At 39.6% G+C, this 20,288-nt stretch overlaps 1 protein-coding gene across 3 annotated transcripts in view; it reads right to left on the bottom strand.

Moving 5' to 3' along the window:
* The window catches only part of cacna2d3 (calcium voltage-gated channel auxiliary subunit alpha2delta 3), a 713,907-nt gene that overhangs the window by 447,873 nt on the left and 245,746 nt on the right, over positions 1-20,288 (bottom strand). For all 3 annotated transcript variants that reach the window (XR_010002615.1, XM_062969910.1, XM_062969909.1), the window contains exon 4: positions 8,615-8,674. Coding sequence is in view for 2 of the 3 variants with exons in the window: in XM_062969910.1 (XP_062825980.1) it covers positions 8,615-8,674 (60 nt within the window). In the remaining variant the exon portion in view is untranslated. The remainder of the gene's footprint in view (positions 1-8,614; positions 8,675-20,288) is intronic.

Consider the following 20,288-nt stretch of genomic DNA (forward strand, 5'->3'; position numbering starts at 1 on the left):
TGTCTCCGCACAGAATCAACCGTGCCAGGCACCTTTAACTGGGTCTCGTTTTCCCGCCAAACAGGTGTCCAGCGCTCTCTTTCCCTGGAGAACAGGAAACGAAACCCAACTTTCCAGATGTGAGACTCCCTGGATTTTCCCAGGGGAAACATAGCTAATCAGTGTCTTGTTTGGCTGCAATTCTCAAACTCCTGCGAACCCGTTCTTTCACTCCCCTGTCTGCAGCAAAGGACTGTCTCCTAGCGAAGGGAGGTGAGAGCTGCTCAAGGTCTGTTTTAATTGGTTCTTGGGCAAGAACATCAACATCAGGCATCTGGAAGGATTCCGGCTGTTGTTGATCCGGAGAAAACCCCATGTTTTCATCCTCATCTGCCACAGGGACACTAGGAGCGGGACTACAAGGCCCATGAGTCATCACAGTATGTGTGTATGCAGAGATATTTATTGTTGTGTGCCTTTAAGTTGTTTCTGACTTATGGTGATCCTAAGGCAATCTATTTATTTACTTTGTTTTATACCATGCCCTCTCTCTCTCATTGAGGTATTCAGAGCAGCTCTGACATAACAGGATTTTCTTGTCAAAATTTGTTGCGCTGGGTGATGCCTTTGCCTTCCTCTGAGACTGAGTAGGGATTTAAACTCTGGTCTCCAGAGTCATAGTCCAATACTCAAACTGCAACACCATGCTGACTCATATACAATATTCCCTCACTTATCGAGGGGTTACGTTCCAGAACCAGCCGCGATAAGTGAAAATCCGTGAAGTAGGGACACTAGGCTTCTCCCTAGGAAGGAAGTAGAAAGAGGGAAGGAAGGAGGGAGGAAAGAAAGAAGCAGGGGAACATGGCGCCGTCTCCTTCTCCTCCCGCTGCCATTTGGGCTCCTTCTCTGCCCCGCCGCCCGCACCCAACTGAGAACACTGCCACTGTAAATCATATTTTTTATGATTATAATATTATTTTTGTGTTTATTAAAAAATTGCGAAACAGCAAGGGCGTGAAAAGTGAACTGCGAAGTAGTGAGGTAACACTGTACATCAGTGCGCATGTATGTACACATGCATATTTATTTATGTTCTTTTTGGAATGGTCATGCTCCAGTCTAGCATTGGCTCAGTTCCATTTAGAAAAGTATTGATTTACGTGGAAACATTGATACCACTCTTTTAAAAATGTGAATTAAGACGCTTATAAAGTTCAGTTAATCCCAGTATTACAGAATAGTTGTTATAGGAAGTCTGTCAAGGCCAGAAGGTGCAGTTTAAACCTTTAAATCCAGATAGACTTGGAAGTTATGTTCTCCCATTAATCAAGCATACACTACAAAATTCCATAAAGATAGGAAATCCTATCTTCTATATTGATTTATTTCTTTCAAAGAAGAGGCTGTGTTATTTCTAAGCCCTTTTTGTAGATGTCTGTGGTTAGTTCAAACAGGTCCTATGTCAAGGAACATGCCACTCCACTAGAATTTCTACTGAATTTATTTTTTTGTGAGGGAAAGCCAATAAGAAAAATAAATTAATATGTAGCTGAATAGATAGATCAGGAACTGGAAAATAATAATAGAAGGTACTGGTGGCAACATGATTGAGAAGCTATTAGTCATTGCAGTAATTTAATATTTTCACATAAATAAAATTTAAAACATTATTATAAGAAATATTATACAACACCCCCAAACATTAACATATTCACACACACACACACACACACGCACACACACTATAAAGACCAACTAAAATATGTAATACTATATGCGATATAAAGCATATAATATAAGAATAGATTGATATCTACAGCTACACCTATTTTCCAACATAAGGTTGGAAGGGGCTGCAAAGACTATCCCGTTCAACTCTTTGCCATGCAAGTATACACAACTAAATCACTCCCATAAAATGGCCATCCAAACTCTATTTAAACATCTCCAAAGAAGAAGAATCTATGTTCTGAGGCAGTCACTTTCGTTGCCAAATAGTTCTTACAGTAAAGAAGTTCTTCCTAATGTTTAGATAAAATCTCTATTCTTGTAAAATATTCTAGTCATGGTTCTAGTCTCTGGAACAGCAGAAAGCAAGGGCACTCCATCTGCATGACAGCCTTTCAGATGGCTATCATGTACATAATCTCTTGGTTTTCTATTCTTCAAGTTAAGCATACTCAGCTCCTTAATCTGTTCCTTATAGGACTTGATTTCCACAATATTGATTGTCTTGGCCATCTCCCATTTTCAACATTCCATTTTGCCAATATCCTTCTTGAATTGTGGTGCCCAGGACTGGACACAGTATTATAAAGGTGAGGTCTAATCAAAGCAGTAAAGACGAGAGCACTACTATTTATTTTGATCTGGACACAATATCTTGTTGATGTACTCTATAACTGCATCCTTTCATTTTTGCTATTATATTACACTGTTAAGTAATACTTACTTGTGGTCTACTAAGTTTCCTAGCTCCTTTTTATTTTTATTGCTCTCAAGACAAAGGTCACCCATCTTGGAGTTATGCATCTGATTTTGTTTTGCCTAAATGTAGAACTATATTTTCCCCTGCTGATATTCATTTTATTTTTATCCAAATCTACAATCCAGGGGTTGTCAAAGTGTGCTCTGTGGAATCCTTGGGGTACTTTGAATGTGATTTTCCTGCTTCTTAGCAGCGGGTTGGACAGGATGGTCCATGAGGTCTCTTCCAACTCTATAATTCTATGATTCTACTGCGAAGCATACTGAGGGGCTCCATGGTTTCCTCCTCCCCCTCCCTCCCCCTCCAAGCTTTCCTTCCTCTTTCCTGCTCCTCCCCCCACTTCCCTCACCCCAAAAGTATTTTTCCTTGCTTCCCTCACCCACAAAAGCCTTTTCCCTTAGCCTTTCTTGCTTCCAAACCCCTATTTTTCTCCCATCGCTCAGGGGGACTTATGGCAACCCCAAAGTGAATTTATCATGGGATTGTCTTGGCAAGATTTGTTCAGAAATGGTTGCTTTTGCCATCCTTTGGGGTTTCAAGAATGCAATTTGACCAAGATTACCCAGTGGGTTTGTATGATTGAGCAGGGATTCAAACCCTGCCCTCCAGAGTTATATTAAAACTCTCAAACAACTATTCCACACTCACTCTAAATATAACTAATAACACTATTGCCTAGCCCACTCCTTCTTAAACTTTTGGTCACAACCCCAGATTGGATCACCTTGGCTCAAAGTTAAAAAGGTAAAGGTTTCCCCTGATGTTAAGTCCAGTCATGTTTGACTCTGGGGGTTGGTGCTCATCTCTATTTCTAAGCCGAAGAGCCGGCATTTTCCCTAGACACCTCCAAGGTCATGTGGCCGGCATGATTGCATGGAGTGCCGTTACCTTCCAGCCAGAGTGGTACCTATTGATCTACTCACATTGGCATGTTTTCGAACTGTTAGGTTGGCAGAAGCTCGAGCTAACAGCAGGCACTCACTCTGCTCCCGGGATTTGAACCTGTGACCTTTTGGTCCGCAAGTTCAGCAGCTCAGTGCTTTAACACACTTCGCCACCGGGGCTCAAAGTTGGGGTCACAAAAAAATGGGAACAGTAAAAAGTTTCTTCATGCCACCTAATGGCTGTTTTAGATATTACACAAATCTGTTCACAACACACAGTGTTTACAGTTGACTCTGCAGAAAATGCTTCAAGTAAACTCCATAAAAAGGGGAAATCAGCCTGTTTAGGAAGCCTTATAAATGCTGATAAATTATCAGTATATTATCAGTAAATTGCTTTTTATACCTATTTTATATGCCTATATACCCAGAGTTGCATACAAATTTATTAGGCAGAAAAGTGTTATGCATAGAAACAGTTTAAGAAGCCCTGGTCTAGCCCATATTTCATAAACCTGTCCCAAATAAAATATGTATCTGAATGCAACTCAATCTCAGTAACCACCACACTGTACTACATGGAATGGAATTGACTTCAAATGAATTATCCCTATCCATACTTTTTTATAATGAAGGTAAAGATTTTCCCCTGGCATTAAGTCTAGTTGTGTCCAACTCAGTGCTTATCTCCATTTCTAAGCCAAAGAGCCAGCGTTGTCTGTAGACACTTCCAAGATCATGTAGCTGGCATGACTGCATGGAGTGCCATTACTTTTCAGCTGGAGCGGTACCTATTGACCTGCTCACATTTGAAGGTTGGCAGAAGCTGGGGCTAACGGCAGGATAGTAATCACTTCATTGTCATATAGATACATTGTCATGTATTTTTAAACATGTTACAGATCCTTTTATAATTAATTTAAACTTTTTTCCTTATATCGAGACCAGATTGATTCTTAATTGCAGAAATATTCCTATTTTTGTTCTTTTTAAATAGATCGATAATATTTGCTCTTCTTCATTCCTCTGGCATCTCACTTTTACTCCATGATTTCTATGAAAATGATGGCAAGTGGTTAGGAGAGTACAGTGTTCCCTCACTGCTTCACGGTTAATTTTTGTGGTTTCACTGTTTCGCGGTTTTTCAATAAACTCTAAAAGACTATTATAAATAATTAAATATTACAATTTACAGCCTAAGGAAGGGAGGAAGGAGAAGACAAAGGGAGAGAAAAGGAGCCCAAGTGGCAACGGGAGGAGAAGGAGGCGATTTATCAACACGATTGGTTGATAAACACTTAAAATAGTGTATAACTACTACAATAATGAATAAATATTAAAATAAATATAGTGTCCCTACTTCACAGATTTTCACTTATTGCGGGTGGTCCTGGAACCTAACCCCCGCGATAAGTGAGGGAACACTGTACACCAGCAAGTTTCTTCAACTTTCTGGCCCTAAAAATTTAGGTTAATTTGGTAATTTATGACTATCTCTTGGATTCTTTACCAAGGTGTCTGCTGATGCATAAATGTGTTCTCATTTGGGTAAAGAACTAAAACAAAATAGGTACTGAGCAGTTTTGCCTTTTCATTGGGACCTATAAGTATTTTGCCGTCCTTACTATGCAGGGGACCTACCATTTACTGTTCTTGCCCCTCTTTGCCCTAATGCAGCAGTTCTCAAACTGTGCTCCGGGGAGCCCTTGGGTCTTGGTGAGAGATGCTCAGGGGCTCCACGGGAACTCTCCTCTGGAGTTTCTGCTATTATTCTTATTCTTATTCTTACTGCTGCTGGTGGTGCTGCTACTACTACTACTACTGCTACTGCACTGCTACTGCTACTACTACAAAGGTTGGATGGCCATTTGTTGGGGTGTTTCACTGTGTTTTTCCTACATGGCAAAAGAGAGTTGGACTGGATGGCCTTGGAGGCTTTCAACCGAAATACTGTTAAGTTTATTTTGGTTAAAATTGTTGTTCCTTTTAAATATTGTAATTTTTTTTGCACTGTGTGAATTAGTTCACACAAACACTCTCCATCTATCTGCCACTAGCCTGGCCCATGGGCTCCATAAGAAACTTTTGCTTCAAAAAGGACTTCAAAAAGACCCCTGCTTTAATGTATCTGGGGGGGGGGGGAACTCTGTTTTCATTATCCTATGCCTACAGGGCTACACCTTCATACTCTTCCTTCAGAAATTATCATTCCTCCAATTCTTTATATAGTAGGCTCACATATTATACAAGGAAACTCTTCCAGGACCATCCATGTAATATAATTGCCATATATAATCTAGAACCCTATTTTTCTTACCTGAAATAATGTCTTGGACTTCTGGCCAAGGCATAGCATACTATCATCCAGGGGGTCCTAGCAATACTCAGAGGAGTGTTCTTTCTAGGTCTCAGATGGTCTGTGTTTAACTATAGTTGCATAATTTTTAATTATAGCATTACATGATCATGTCTCCCTAAAGTATCAACTATATTGATTCCACTGACCAACTCCTCCTTATTGGTTAGGATCACATTCATGTCTGTAATCTGTCATCATTAGTAGTGTTACCTAGTGTAGTATTATCCCCATGGACCTTCTCCATACCAGATCACACCACAATATTGTAATGTAGACACCAGAAAAATTTGACAAAATCGGTAACTATAAAAAACCCTTCAGCAGTGATGAAATAATAGCAAACACCTGTAGTGCGCAGAGATGAAATCACATGATTAGAAGCATCATTGTACAATAATTGTGTAGTAATGATAGCTCTAAGCAGTGCACATGTCTATTAGAAGATCATAAGAAGTAAATTAGCATAGAGTTTTAACCTTGCAGTTATACTGATGCAATATAGCTAAACTGGGCTGTGTGGAGGTATGAATCCTCTTGCCATGTCTAAATATTATTTGAATGTGAATAAAATGAAAGGGTTAAATTTCTTTTAAATTTTTCTGTGATCAGTGTAAGAAATCATAAACCTGAGATTGCTGATTATAAAAGTGTCCTTTTCTAAATCTTACACCTTTTTTGTGGTGTGCCTTCAAGTCATTCCCAATTTATAGTGATCCTAAGTGAATCTATCATCACATTTTCTTGGCAAAATTTGTTCAAAAATTGTTTACCTTTGTAGCTATCTGAACCTGAGACAGAGTGCACCATACCCAAGGTCATCTAGTGGGTTTCTGTGGCTGATTGTGGATTCAACACCTGCTCTCCAGAGTCATAGTCCAATGCTGAAATAACTACACCAAGCTAGCTGTTGTAATTTTTGTACCTACAAAATTATTATTCGAATTTACTAGCTATGCTTTTATAAAACCTGTTGTGCAAGATGCCTCTTCCCTGCAGACATTCTTATTTTGTAAACCCTTAGGTTTTAGAAATATTGATGAGAGAAGCACTTAAAGGTTTAAAGCCACATGCATTGACTGAATTAACAATGCAGCCTAATCCCCAACAAGATTTTTATTGTTTATTATTGCCATGGTCCATTAAAACTAATCAATTGTTAATTTTGATTTCAGTGATCCATTCTTGAATGAAGATTGTTGTTCTTTATGTTAAACTAACAACAAGAACAACAAGAACTCATACTGCCCAATTTTTTATTGTTTTCTGTGTTTTCTTTTCTCTCTCTCTCTCTCTTTCCCCTTTGTTTCCTACTTTTATACTTTTCTTATAGGATATTGTTCTCCAGCTTTTTATGTAGTAAAACCCTCCTCTTTTAATAAAAATCATTAAAAAAAAAGAACTGCCCCTCCTCTTAGTATAAAATAATGACTGGATTGAGAGCATATTTTAAAAATATATGTAAAACATGGTTTGACCAGAAATTTCACTTTGGGATGGGAATGATTGAATTGTTGATGCATTCTGGTATTTTGTGGGAAAAGACAACAATTGGAGGAATATTTCTTTTACTACATTAGCAGCCTGGAATTAATTTCAAATTGTTGATATGTATTTTATAGCCCATATAGACCCACATAATGGTTTTCTATAAAATCTTTAAGTTAAGACATTAAGATCAGTAAAACACAGACTAAAAGAACAAAAAAAGTGAAAAGCTGCAAAAGTGATCAAAACAATAGCATTAATATAAACACTGAAAACGGAAGAGGTAATGTCAGACTCTTCAACAGCTTTCTGAAACAAAATGTTTTCATTATTTTTCTTGACAAGAAGCAAATCACATCAATCGTCTGCCTCATTATTATTATAATTATTATTATTATTAAACTTTATTTGTACCCCGCTAGCATCTCCCGAAGGACTCGATGCGGCTTACAAAGGCCAAGGCCTCAACACACAATATAACAATACAAAACAAAAAGCAAATTAAAAACAATTAAAACAGTATAAACAACACACAATAACAATATGCTAAAACACAATAGAACTGGGCCGGGCCAGAGTAATGGGTACAAGATTAAAAGTGCTGATGTGACGGGTGATATATAAGGCTTATAGGGCAAGTGCAGAGTGCGATATGCGATCTTAATTCTAATAAAGTGCTTATGGGACTTGCTATTGGAGATTTCCTATTAATCTGGGAAGGCACATTGGAACAGCCAGGTCTTCAAGTTCTTTCTGAAGACTGCCAATGTAGGGGCCTGTCTAGATCCTTGGGAAGGGTGTTCCAGAGTCGGGGGGCCACCACAAAGAAGGCCCTGTCTCGTGTCCTCACCAACCGCGCTTGCGACGCAGGCAGGATCACGAGCAGGGCCTCTCCAGATGACCGAAGTGAACGCGCGGGTTCGTAGACGGAGATGCGATCACGGAGGTGCCTCAGGTGTAATAATTTCAGACAGTGTGATTGCAGAGAATCATGCTACTTCATTGAGTTGCCTAGACTGCAAGATCTTGATCCAGTTTTATAGTTATACAAAGCCACAATGTTTAAAGACTAGCCCCCGGTAGCTCACCCTGCTCCCCAGGTTCGAGCCGGCAACCAGCAGCTCAGTGGTTTAACCCGCTGCACCATCAGGGCTACCAGTTTTTTTTCCCCAGATCCCATTCATTATATAATAAGTGAGGTTATTAAGGCCTTCTGTATCTGGAATGCTTAGATAACAACTGGATTCAGAAGTCCCTTTGCAGGAACAGAGAGAGTTTCAGTTTTAGAAAGGAGCCTTCTGTGAGCTGGAAGCATTTTATGAATGATTTTTTTTTCATGATAAGTAATTCCTTCTATATACAAAACTTAGATTTTGGGTCCAGACCATCAATCTTAAAATGGTAAATTCTGCTTACCTGTAAATCGGCATCAAATTCATGTTTCAAATGAGCCTCTTCTGCAGCTTCAACAAGGCGCTAAATGAAGGAAAAGAAATGGGGCATTACTTTCAAGAAATCCCCAACCCACACAACTACAAAACCAATATTGATAAACCTTTATGATCCAATCTATTCTGCTGTAGATTGCTTACCTCTTCTAAACCTAATTTCTTCTTTAGTGGGATATATTTGTTACAGAAAGAAAGACAAGATTCATATTAGCTCTTTGTCATAGACCCAGTCTCCTCTGTGCAATGATATTCCATATATTTTACGAATGTGATGGTGAAATAAATTCTCAGAAGGATCAGTTCGGATGTACTCAACCCAAAAAAAGCAATAAATGTAATTTTATATTACAGCTCCCAGAGTTGCCAAAACTCTGTATGCTGGGAATTGAAGTTCAAAATAATAATTTCCTCAAGCTTTATGCATATGACCAGTATTCAGGCTATAATGTTTCTAATTTCCAAAGCTTGATAGAAAGAAACCTGGAAGAATATCAATTGTGGTGCTGGTGAAGAGCCTTATGGAAACCATGGACTGCGAAAAAGACTGCAATAAATGGGTCCTAGTGCAATTTTATAATTGCACTATAATTAGTGCAACTAGTGCAATTTTATAATTGCACTATAATTTTTCTCTCCAGAAGGAGACTCAGCCTTGATCTACACTGCACTATATCCCAGGATCTGATCCTAGAGTATCTGTTTTAAACTGAATTATATGAGTCTACACTGCCAGATAATCTGGGATCAGATCCTGGGATTTAGGGCAGGTAGATCTAGCCTCAAAACAAATAATTAACCCTGAACTCTCACTAGAAGCAAAGATGATAAAACCGAGGCTGTCCTACTTTGAACACATCATGAGTTAACATCAGTCATTGGAAAAGATGGCAATGCGGTAAAGTATTGCCAGGAAGATATTAGGAAAAGAAAGAGACCACACAACAGGTGATTTGAATGAATGGGCAGGGCTAGGGGTGGGCATGGGGCCTCTTTCCAAGAGCGCGAGAGAGGGCTGAGCCTCTGTACCTCTCCTGAGAGGCCTTTTAGGACTAAAGGACAGGGCTAGGGGCAGAGGCAGGGCCTCTTCCCAAGAGCCTCTGTATACCTCCCCTGAGGCGCTTGTTAGAACACGGGGGCAGGGTATAGAGGTCCAGCCCTGTCAGGGACTTGGGAAGAGGCCACACCCCCTCCACTAGCCACACCCCCTGTGTCCTGGCAGGCACCACAGGACAGGGATACGAGCTCAGCCCTGCCTCAGAGCATGTAACTCCGCCCATCCCAGTCCTGGCCTCCCATTTGTGGCCCCACCCACCTCCCCCTCCCAGCCCTGCATCTTGGACTGGGGAGAAGCTCAGCCCTGCCCTCTTGAGCAGGAACCACGAGCACCCCTCTAAGCCATGCCTCCCTTTCCAGGGGGCGTTGCTGAGTCATATTTTTTCTGGAAAGGGGGCCAAATAAGTTTGGGAACCACTGATTTAAATCAGTGGTTCCAATTCAAATAGTTATTAGTAAATTTATGTATAGGTTTGAACATACCCAACAGGATATTTGATTCTTCCTGATTTTCCCTCTCCAAATATAAGTGACGCCTGGATTTATTCACCATTTCTCTTAGCAAGTAACATTTTCATGGAATGTGAAATATATCAAAACATTGTACATCTGTACCTTATTCTTAAGCCATCCAATCCCTTCCTTCAGTTCAAATGAATTTCTTTATTTATTAAAATATATTTCAAGAAAAGATAATGAAATTTCCTAAAACCCCTTACAGGAAAGTGCACTGAAAAACCCTTTAAAAAAAGAAAGAAAAGAATATCTAAAGCTACTCAGATTAGGAGCCAGTCTTTTAAAGCTGAAAGTTCCAATGTACTTCTAGTGACAGAGTGACCTGTGGTTGAGCATCCTCCAAAAACTGTGAGCAAGATCATATCATTCTTTTGTACAAGTCAGCTATCTCCTTCCATTTATGTGGAAACATAGGATGCATCTACACTGTAGAATTAATGCAGTTTGATAAACTTTAACTGCCATGATTCATTGTTATGGAATCATGGGGGTTTGAACCTTTGTGCAGACTGTTTGGCAGAAAAGGTTAAATACCTTTAAATCTACAATTCCCATCATTCGTTAACATTAAGCTATCACAATTAAAGTGGGGTCAAACTGCATTAATTCTACAGTGTACATGCACCCAGAGGGCCTTTCTAAACAGGTCCAAATACCATGATGGGTCACAGGATCATCTGAGGAATCCAAATGACGCCTCACATAAACCTGGATTAATCCTGAGTAAACTAGGATTTCCCAGTTTACTCTAGATTAATTTAACAACTGGAAAGATCTGGACCTTACCAAAAGGTCTGAAACCTTCCAGATGTGGGCCTGAGGGGACTGACTCCCGGGAGTGCGTTTTAAGAGCCCGAAGGAGCAGGATGGCATATTAAAAATGAAAATATTTATGTAAGCCAATAAAATGTTCAGCACTCAATTTGGCGTCTGCAAAATGTATCTATTATTGTCAAATAGCTACAAGCTTTTTGGCAATTTGACAATGGACCTCTTCACATGACCCCTGGGACCATGCAGTTTTGCCAGCAGTCACCCTCCCTCCTTCCCCCATCATATGATGGGGATGGGACAGGGTGATGCAGTTTTGGCCACTTGGTGTAACCCAATGTTGTTTCAAACCTTTTAAGTAGGTATAATTGGAAGGCTGCCAGTCTGTTTCCAGGCACAATTCAAAGTTTTGGTTTTGATCTATAAAGCTACTTACAGCTCAGATCCAGACTTTTTCTCCCAGTATGGGTAAACCAGCTGTCAAGGATAGGTTGCATTTTTCCTTAAAGAGCGAATAACAGGTGTGTAAATTGGCGATATGCTTCAATCCATCTTGGATCTATAGTCCATCTACAGTTTGATACCACTTCAACAGCCATGGCTCATTTCTTTAGCCTTCTTTAAGATGGGAAAGAAGAATTTCAGCTCCCAATAATTGATACCTACATTGCTTCATTCTACACAAAAACATGATTAAACTAATTTTATGGAGATCCATATAGATGTATGGTTTTGAACCTTTTTAACGTATTAAATTGGTTTTAACTTGTCATGTAACTTGCTAAAAGCTTGTTTTTTTACATTTACCTTTAAATTTAGAGTGATGTTTAAGAACATTCTAACTGTTGGGATTGCTTTAAACTGATCGTGTCGATTTTATTGTATGCCACCTTTTGATTTTCAGACAGAGGGTGGGATATAATTGGGGGGGGGGGGTTAATAAAGAATGTGTGTGGTGAGAAGAGGTAACAAGATTGTGTGCTAGGTTAAAGTTATGTGGTTCTGTGTCATGAAGATAGATGGACATTCAAGGGGATTGCTGTTGTTGCTTTTTTTGGTGGGGGGGATAAATTGATTTGCTCTAAACTCTGTGCTGTGCTGTAAAAAAGTAATGACCTATAAGGATGTGTCTTGAGAATCCCCTCCAGCTCAATAAGGGAAGCAAATGGATGCCAGGAGAGCTTGGATGGTGCCATTCTGCCTGGAAGAAGGGGGTCCATCTAGATGTCCCTTGATGGTGTCTGTACTATGATTTCTGTTCCTGGATTAGAAATGTCATTTCCTAATTGGTTCTGTCACAAAAACATGGCAAGTTTATAACACTGCAAAAACTTTGTCTTTGCGCAAGGGACATCATCCTATATATAGCAGCACATTTTGCTTTGTTGAGTCTCCACCAATTTAACACAGTTTCTGCCACAAAAAAAGTTTCTGGAGTAGACCACACAATGAAAAAGGAAATAACATTTTCAAATCAAGAACAAATTTTCTTTATAATTAAAAATGTTTTTATAAAAACTGAAAATTCGTCAAAAATCCTTAGATAAATCAAACGTTCTCAAATTTGGTAGGCTAACAATGGTAAATATGTACTACCACTGTGACAAGCTTCATCAGAATAGCTCAATAATGAGGGAGAGAAAACCCCTTGAAGGTTCCCCACCGACATTGATGTTTTCCCTATTGCGCAATCCCAGCCTCCGTTAACAAAGTACTTACGAAGATTTGTAAGTTTCGTTAGAGTTCTGAAATGTTTACCCCCAATCTTCGGAAGGAGCTTTAGAAACAAAGCCCAGCACCACCTACTTTTGAACTCAATTTAGAACCATTATTTTATGGATCGCACATGCCTACTCCAGCACTCAAACTATTACTGTTGGTTCCCATCAGTCAGAATAGGCTTATTTTATAAATGAATTTACACAAATGTTGGGTTATTATTCAGCTGCTTTACTTGACACCAGCAGCTGTAGTTAGACTGAAATATTTTAAAATATGATTATGAAAACACTACATGAAAATGAGGGAAGAAAGTTATGCCTAGAACACGTGAATGCTTGAAATGTGTGAATAGTTTGCACATTATGGCTAAATTCCAAAGCAGTGATTGGAAATGACTGAATAAAGTAGATTTGCTTGCAATTTTTTTAAATGCACTATTTTCAGATCTATTGTGCCTTCTTTGCACATTAAAATGTAAAGCCACATGCCACTCAACTAGGGCCTAAAAGTAGGGCGTGAAAATTAATCTAATTAAAATGAATGTCTTCGCAATTAAAGACTGCTCAGATGTTAAGAGTGAGAAATCCACTTAATTAGACAGATTACACAAAGTTGTTTCGGTTTGGGAGGCTATGAAAAGACATACCAGCAGAACAGCATAAACAACTTTATGTGTAGTTATTACATTATCTAGGTTTAAGCTCACTTTATCAATAAGGCCCTGAATCGAACCTCTGAAAAATACTTAAAAAGCAACTACAAGGCACATTTATGTCCTTTCTCTCCCACACAATCATTGCTACCTCCCCACCAATACAATATTAAGCACAATGCATGAGAGAAGAAAGAGAAAAAAGACACTAGGGGGCAATAATTGCTGTTAAAATATTCAATACAAAAGCTCATTTCCTAGCATCATCATTAGACTGAATTTGAACAACTAAGATTTTGCCACATGAGATTGGACTTGGATGGGGTGAAAGAGCCTCATTTCCGCAAAACAGGCACAATGACACTACAGCCCCTTCTATACTGTCCTTATATCCCAGGATCTGATACTAGGTTATCAGATTTGAACTGGATTATATCTCCACTGCCAGATAATCTGGGATCAGATCCTGGGATATTGGTCAGTGTAGAAGGGGCCTACAACACCAGTGTACTATTCTCTGGTACATTTTTAAAATATTGAGTTGATGTAACTGTGTCAATCCCAACCAAAGCACAATTAGCCTTAAGAGATGTCCTTTTGCCAGCAAATTATAAATATTTTAAAAGTAACTCTATTGTCTTTTGGAGCATTGCAGGGAAATAAAATCTTTCTGGAAAATCTGTCTCCCTCCTATCTGTTTTCTAGGAACCTTACAGGTCAAACCTCCATCTTCTCTTCACTTTATTATTACACAGCTTGAACTCAACTTCAGTTTACAGTGACAATATCAGGATTTTGTTGGCAAGTTTGACATTGCCTTCTTCTAAGGATGAGAGAGTGTGCTCAAGAGTACACAGTGGGTTTTCATGGCTGAACAGGGACTCAAAACCTGCTCTTCAACATTCACACTACTACAACCCATTGGCTATTTTTATTCAACTGCTTCCCTTTTGTTTTTGGCAGTCTTACAGTACCAGCACTTGGAACTGCACTTACTGCAAAACTTTGTGATGGACATGGGATCTTTGCATGCTGCTTCTGCTACTTGCTTAAGCCAGGCACAAGTGATGATGCATCCTTAGCTCAATTTCATTTCAGATGGAAAACATGGTCACCAATTAATAGGTGGATGTCACAGCATCATCAGAGATGCATTATGCAGTCTCTTGTTCACTTATAAAGGGCTGAAAGGATCAGTACCATTTTTGACTTCTTTCTTTTCCTTTGCCCTCCAGATATGTGTGCAACTTTGCATCATTGGTGTTTGAATATTTGCTTGACTTTTGAGTAGGGTGAGGACTCATGGGGCAAGGCCTAAAAATACCTTTTCCTATGGATTGCAATAGAACTTATTCCTGAATAGACCTGGGCAAGATTGCACCACATTACATCAACCCTACATACAATTCCCTGGGAAATAAATTTAAAAGTCATGGCGCTAAATAGAGGGGGAAGAGGTAATGTGTGTGATTTAAGGTATGCACCCAATCCAATGAAAGAGCAGGTGAGTGGTCAAAATGACCCCCCCTCCCCAAAAAATCAAATGTGTGCATGTAAAAGCCCCAGCCACTGCAGTGGTGTGACCATAAATAAACCAATAAACCAATGTAGAACAGATGCACCCCTTGTACCAATGGGATTACATGATAAGGTTTCTGTGTGACTTTCCAAACTGATTTCACTTTATATCAAAACAGGTGTGTGTGGTTATAAAATAGTCAAACCAGGAAAGGAGAATAAGCAAGAGCTCTGAAATATAGCCCTCATGTAGATTCAGTTTTAATTCAGCCGAGGCTGCAGAAATAAACATTACCAGGATTAGGCATTTGCTTTTTTTACTGTCTATAGCATCTGTCCTAATAAGATTTGCTTACTTTTTGTCCAGAATTCTTTGATGCTTATTGCTTTGGTTTTCTTTTTTAAATACATATGTCTTTCTTTGTAGTATTATTAATTTTGGTGAGCCCTCCTATGGCTAAATCTTAACATCTGCATTACTAAGGGTTTTCAAGGGGGAAGTTCAGCACAACGGATAAACTGCTTAGTTTTTTATTGCAAAAATAATGACTTTAAATCTAAAGGGAGTGAATTTGATGAAAAGGTGTTCATATTTCACTCTGTGTGCCTACTGAAGCATTTCATTTCTAGCTTTTAATTACTTTTATAATCCTAAATATATTGAGCATATAATACCAACTACTTAATATATCGCTGACAAAAAAAATCAGACCAGTGTGTCTTCTCAAATGAACCAACCTATTCTAAATTTCTTTGAATAGAAACACTGCTTAAATAACATCACCTTTTTAATGCCCCTGGATCTGTGTTTTGTATCTGGACTTCCTACATGTGCAGCCTTTCTCAATCACACTAAAGGATCAGAATTAAGAGTAACTCTTGGTTGCTATTTCTAGGCATTTACAAAACTATATTTTTAATATGGACACAAAACTACCCAACTCAGTGTAGCAGAGTTACTCTTTCCTCAGAACTAAATAAAAAGTAACACTTACTGAGAAATTTTAGATACATCAGAATGTCCTATTCCCCAAGTGCTTGCGAGGGTGGATTATTGTTGTTGTTATTGTTATTGTTATCATCATCATCATCATCATCATTATCATTATCATTATGCCTGTGCAAAACTTCAGGGCTCTGTTTCATAATTCAAAGATTTGTATGATCCATTAATACAAATCTCCAAATTATTAATTGGACCGGGACCCCTCCAAAGCATTAGAAATGGACTTCAATCTTCTTTTCAGAAGTTATTAAAGTAGAACACACAATAACATCAATCAATATTTCACTCATATAGTTAAATCCTTACCTCCTTCTATAAAGTGCAGTTATATATAAAAAATCTACTTTTGTTCCATCTCTCCTAATTTACATACCTATATGACCCCCTCCCCTTATGTATGCTATGTTATAAGTATACATACTTCTATTAACATAATTAGTTTAATCTCTCACTATCCCATTTAATATCCATCTATTATACCAACAACTGTATCTCCAAACCATCCATAGAAAAAGTTATATATTTACCGCAATTTTTCAAAACATTTATTTAACAATTACCAATTTATCACAAATCTGTAGTCCTTTGAATCATAAGATGTTACAAGCACACACAATTTCCCTACTTTAAAAGTTACTTCTTTTTATATTACTGTTCTCTTAATTCATTTAGGAAATTTAGTTTCTTTCTTCACAAAGCATATTCAATTTTCTGGTTTTAGATTACAGTCCTAAACTTTTATAAAGAAGAAAGCCAAAGATCTTTTATATTAATATGAAAAGCAGGAAACTCATCTTAGCATTGAGGAAGCTACAGGTTTGAAGATGTCTTTTTTATCTCAAAATAAATCTTACAAAGATAAGAACAGAGGTTTGTGTGCAGTGGGTTGAGCTGATGGAACATGTTCCACAGTCTCCCTTCCCTTTGGGCGCCACTGACAGTAACAGTCCCAACAAGCTTTGTGAGGTTCTCAGACCCTTCTGGGTTATCCCCTTGTCCAGGAAAGATTTTTAAAAAAACCCAGCCAGACCTGTCTCCAGGCTAGTGTCACCCTCTTTCATGAAGACCTGTGAGTTGGCCTTTTTCATCCCCAGAAGTCCCGGTTTATATAATACTTTTATGAACACCTTAACACTCCTACTCCTCGTCTCTTCGTGAACCTTACACAGAGACAGGAGCGGTTCAACCATTAGGCAAACTATGCGGTTGCTGAAGGTGCCATGAGTCAGAAGGGTGCAGCCATGCACGCTGCCTCACTCCCCCTCCCTGGCTCCCCCGCCCGGCCCTCTTCGTGCCCTCTGACCTCCTCCCCCTCTTCAAAAGTCACTGTTACTGAGAGGAGGAGGAGCCGGAATAGGCGGAGGCTACGGGGACAAAGCAGCGGAAAGAGAGGAAGGCTGTGCCTGGGCCTCCCTTCTGGTCCTATGGCCGCAGCGCCCTCTGCTAAGGCATGGCCTTCCTCTCCTTCCACTGCCGCAGCCTCAGCCTGGCCTGGGCCTGCCCCAGGCCAGGCCTGTCTCCGCAGACTGGGCCTGCCCCGCCTCCACGGCCTGGGCCCTCCTCGCCTTCACGGCCTGGGCCCGCCCCGCCTCTGCGACCTGGGCCCACCCTGCCTCCACGGCCAGGACCTGCCCCACCTCCGTGGCCTGGGCCTACCCTGCCTCCGCAGCTGCGGCCTGGCCTTTGCCCTCGAAGCCAGGTCTCTGGGCAGCCTGGTCATGTTCCAGAAGCTTTCTCTCCTGGCAGGCATCCTCAGAGGTTGTGAGGTCTGTTGGAAGCTAGGTAAGTGGGGTTTATATATCTGTGGAAAGTCCAGGGTGGGAGAAAGAGCTCGTATCTATTTGAGGTTAGTGTGAATGTTGCAATTGGCCAGCTTGATTATCATTTAATGGCCTTGCAGATTCAAAGCCTGGCTGCTTCCTCCCTGGGGGCATCCTTGGTTGGGAAGTGTTAGTTGGCCCTGATTGTTTCCTGTCTGGATTTCCCCTATTTTCAGAGTGTTGTTTTTTATTTACTGTCCTGATTGTAGAGTTTTTTTTAATACTGGGGGCCAGATTCCCTTTTGGTGACCTTTTAATTCCTATGGATTCCTAAGGACCCTCAGTGCTCTTCCACACAGCCATATAACCCAGAATATCAAAGTAGAATAACCCACAATACCTGCTTTGAACTGGGGTTTCTGAGTCCACACTGCCCTATATCCCAGTTCAATGCTTGGTGCTAAATTCGCAAATATAGTAATTCCTACATAACATTACCATGTATTGAACTGCATTTCTGTTGATTTGTTGTAAAACATGATGTTTTGATTCTTAAGTTGTAAAATCATAATGTAATTTGATGTTTAATAGGCTTTTCCTCAGTCCTTCCTTATTATCCAATATTTTCGCTTATCAAGCACTTTTATTTTTCAGTGATTGGTTTGGGGGTGGGGGTGCCAAAATTCTGTTTGCTTACACTTGAAAATTACCTAGGGACGGCCCTGCACAGAGAACAGGTCCTTTCTTTAGATTATGTAATATTTAAAGACTTTCTAAGGACTCTGAAGCCATCTTGGAAAATTCTTTCTTTCACATCAAATATTGGACAGGGAGGGTTTTTTGTCAGGTATAAGAATTGGTCAAGATTTTAATAATAAGAAGAACATGAATTGTTGTTGTTACCCACTTCTCCTCATGGCAATGTACAACACAGTCAAAGCACATTACCATAAAATACCATAAAATACATATATTACATTTTTATCATGTCAGAAACAAATTGAGAATATACTGCAAGTCGCTTCTGGTGTGAGAGAATCAACCATCTTAAAGGTCTTTGACCAGGGGATGCCCGGATATGTTACTAATCTGTGGGAGGTCTCTCTCATGTCCTCATATATTACAATACACAGTATGAAGATTAAAATACAATACAAAAATAATGTACATTAAAAATCATATTTTAAAATTTACTGAGTTGGTCTGCAAGTACAAATGAGTCTTTAATTGTGTTTTACATTCTGACAGCTCATCAGAGCCCATCTGACAGGTCATTCCACAGTCTGATAAAAACATTATCTGTATGACTATGTCTCCATATTACCATTCCCTCTCACCCTGCTGGGGTACTTCTCTTCTCCTTACCACTGGCTAGCCAACCAGCTTACCTCCTTATTTCCTTGGTGACTACTGTAGTTGTCTTCTGTAGTGCCATGATCCTGGCAGCCTGCTGCTAATTTCAAAATGACAGGAGGTGGAAAGGGGACTCTGTGGCAGAATATCCTTTTGTAAAGACATGGAAGAGGTCCAGTGCTTGGCTGGGCAAAATCTCAATGAATTTGCCACTAGGTATGGCACCAATAGATTTTAATGTGCATTTTGTTCTTTGAACTTTGAAACCAAGTTGCAACTTAGTCAAGAAAGTAGCAGCAACTGAGGCAGACAGGCAGCAGTTCTTTCTGGGGAGAAGAAAGAAGGAAAGGAAAGGGGAAAGGGAAAGGGAAAGAGGGGTGTTTTTTATGGAGGGACAGACAGCTGGGCCACAGAGACCTAAATTCAGTCCTACTGAGCAATACCACTATGACTTTGTGTGCTCTATTTTATTGTTGTTTCCAACTGTGGGAAGAAAATTGCCTTTTCCAAGCTTCCATCTGGAAACCCACATATATAGCATTCTCATTGTAGCTATGATGCTAAACTCCAAGCAGAAACTCAATGGCAGCAATCCCTATAAATATCTACATCCACTCCTTAGGACTAAGGCATCCAAATAAAGTCCCAAAACACATAAGTATAGCAGAAATCAGGGGAATTGGAAAGTATACTAAATCAATATAAAACATTTATACTGAATATGCAATCAATGAATATTTATACTGATATTTAATTCAATATCAATTGCATATAAATGTCATCATATCATCATAAGCGATCACTCATGGCCTGATATAATTGTCTTCCATGGGTAGAGTCATGGTGGTGGGTCCATAAATGACTTTGGAGATCTATTCTGGATCCAAACTGTCTTTCACATCAATGACATAGATTGCCAGGTGGAAGGTGGTCAAGACAAGGATTTGTTTGACCTGCCTTTCTCTAGACTTATGTCTTCCTTTTGCACTATATTTGTGCCTCTTCAAAATCCATAGCACTGTTGAATTAATTTGTTTTTGTTTTTTTTACTGCAAGATGGTGAGCCCTCTGGATGCGGCAGTCCTGTCAGAGATAAATAAAAGAGGTAGACTATGTTAAGGGTACTAGTGTCCTCCCCATATGGAGTGAGCACAGTGGATCCTAAACAGCTGCTCAGATGTGGATACAGCTGCCAAACTGGTCAACTGCCTTGGACCTTAGTTAGAATGACTAAATCCATATCCATCACCCATGTGCTGGTTCGTAGCTAGGGGCTTCCAGATTTCAC

The sequence above is a fragment of the Anolis carolinensis genome, chromosome 2 (genome assembly GCF_035594765.1).
Source record: "Anolis carolinensis isolate JA03-04 chromosome 2, rAnoCar3.1.pri, whole genome shotgun sequence".
Classification (NCBI taxonomy): Eukaryota; Metazoa; Chordata; class Lepidosauria; order Squamata; family Dactyloidae; genus Anolis; species Anolis carolinensis.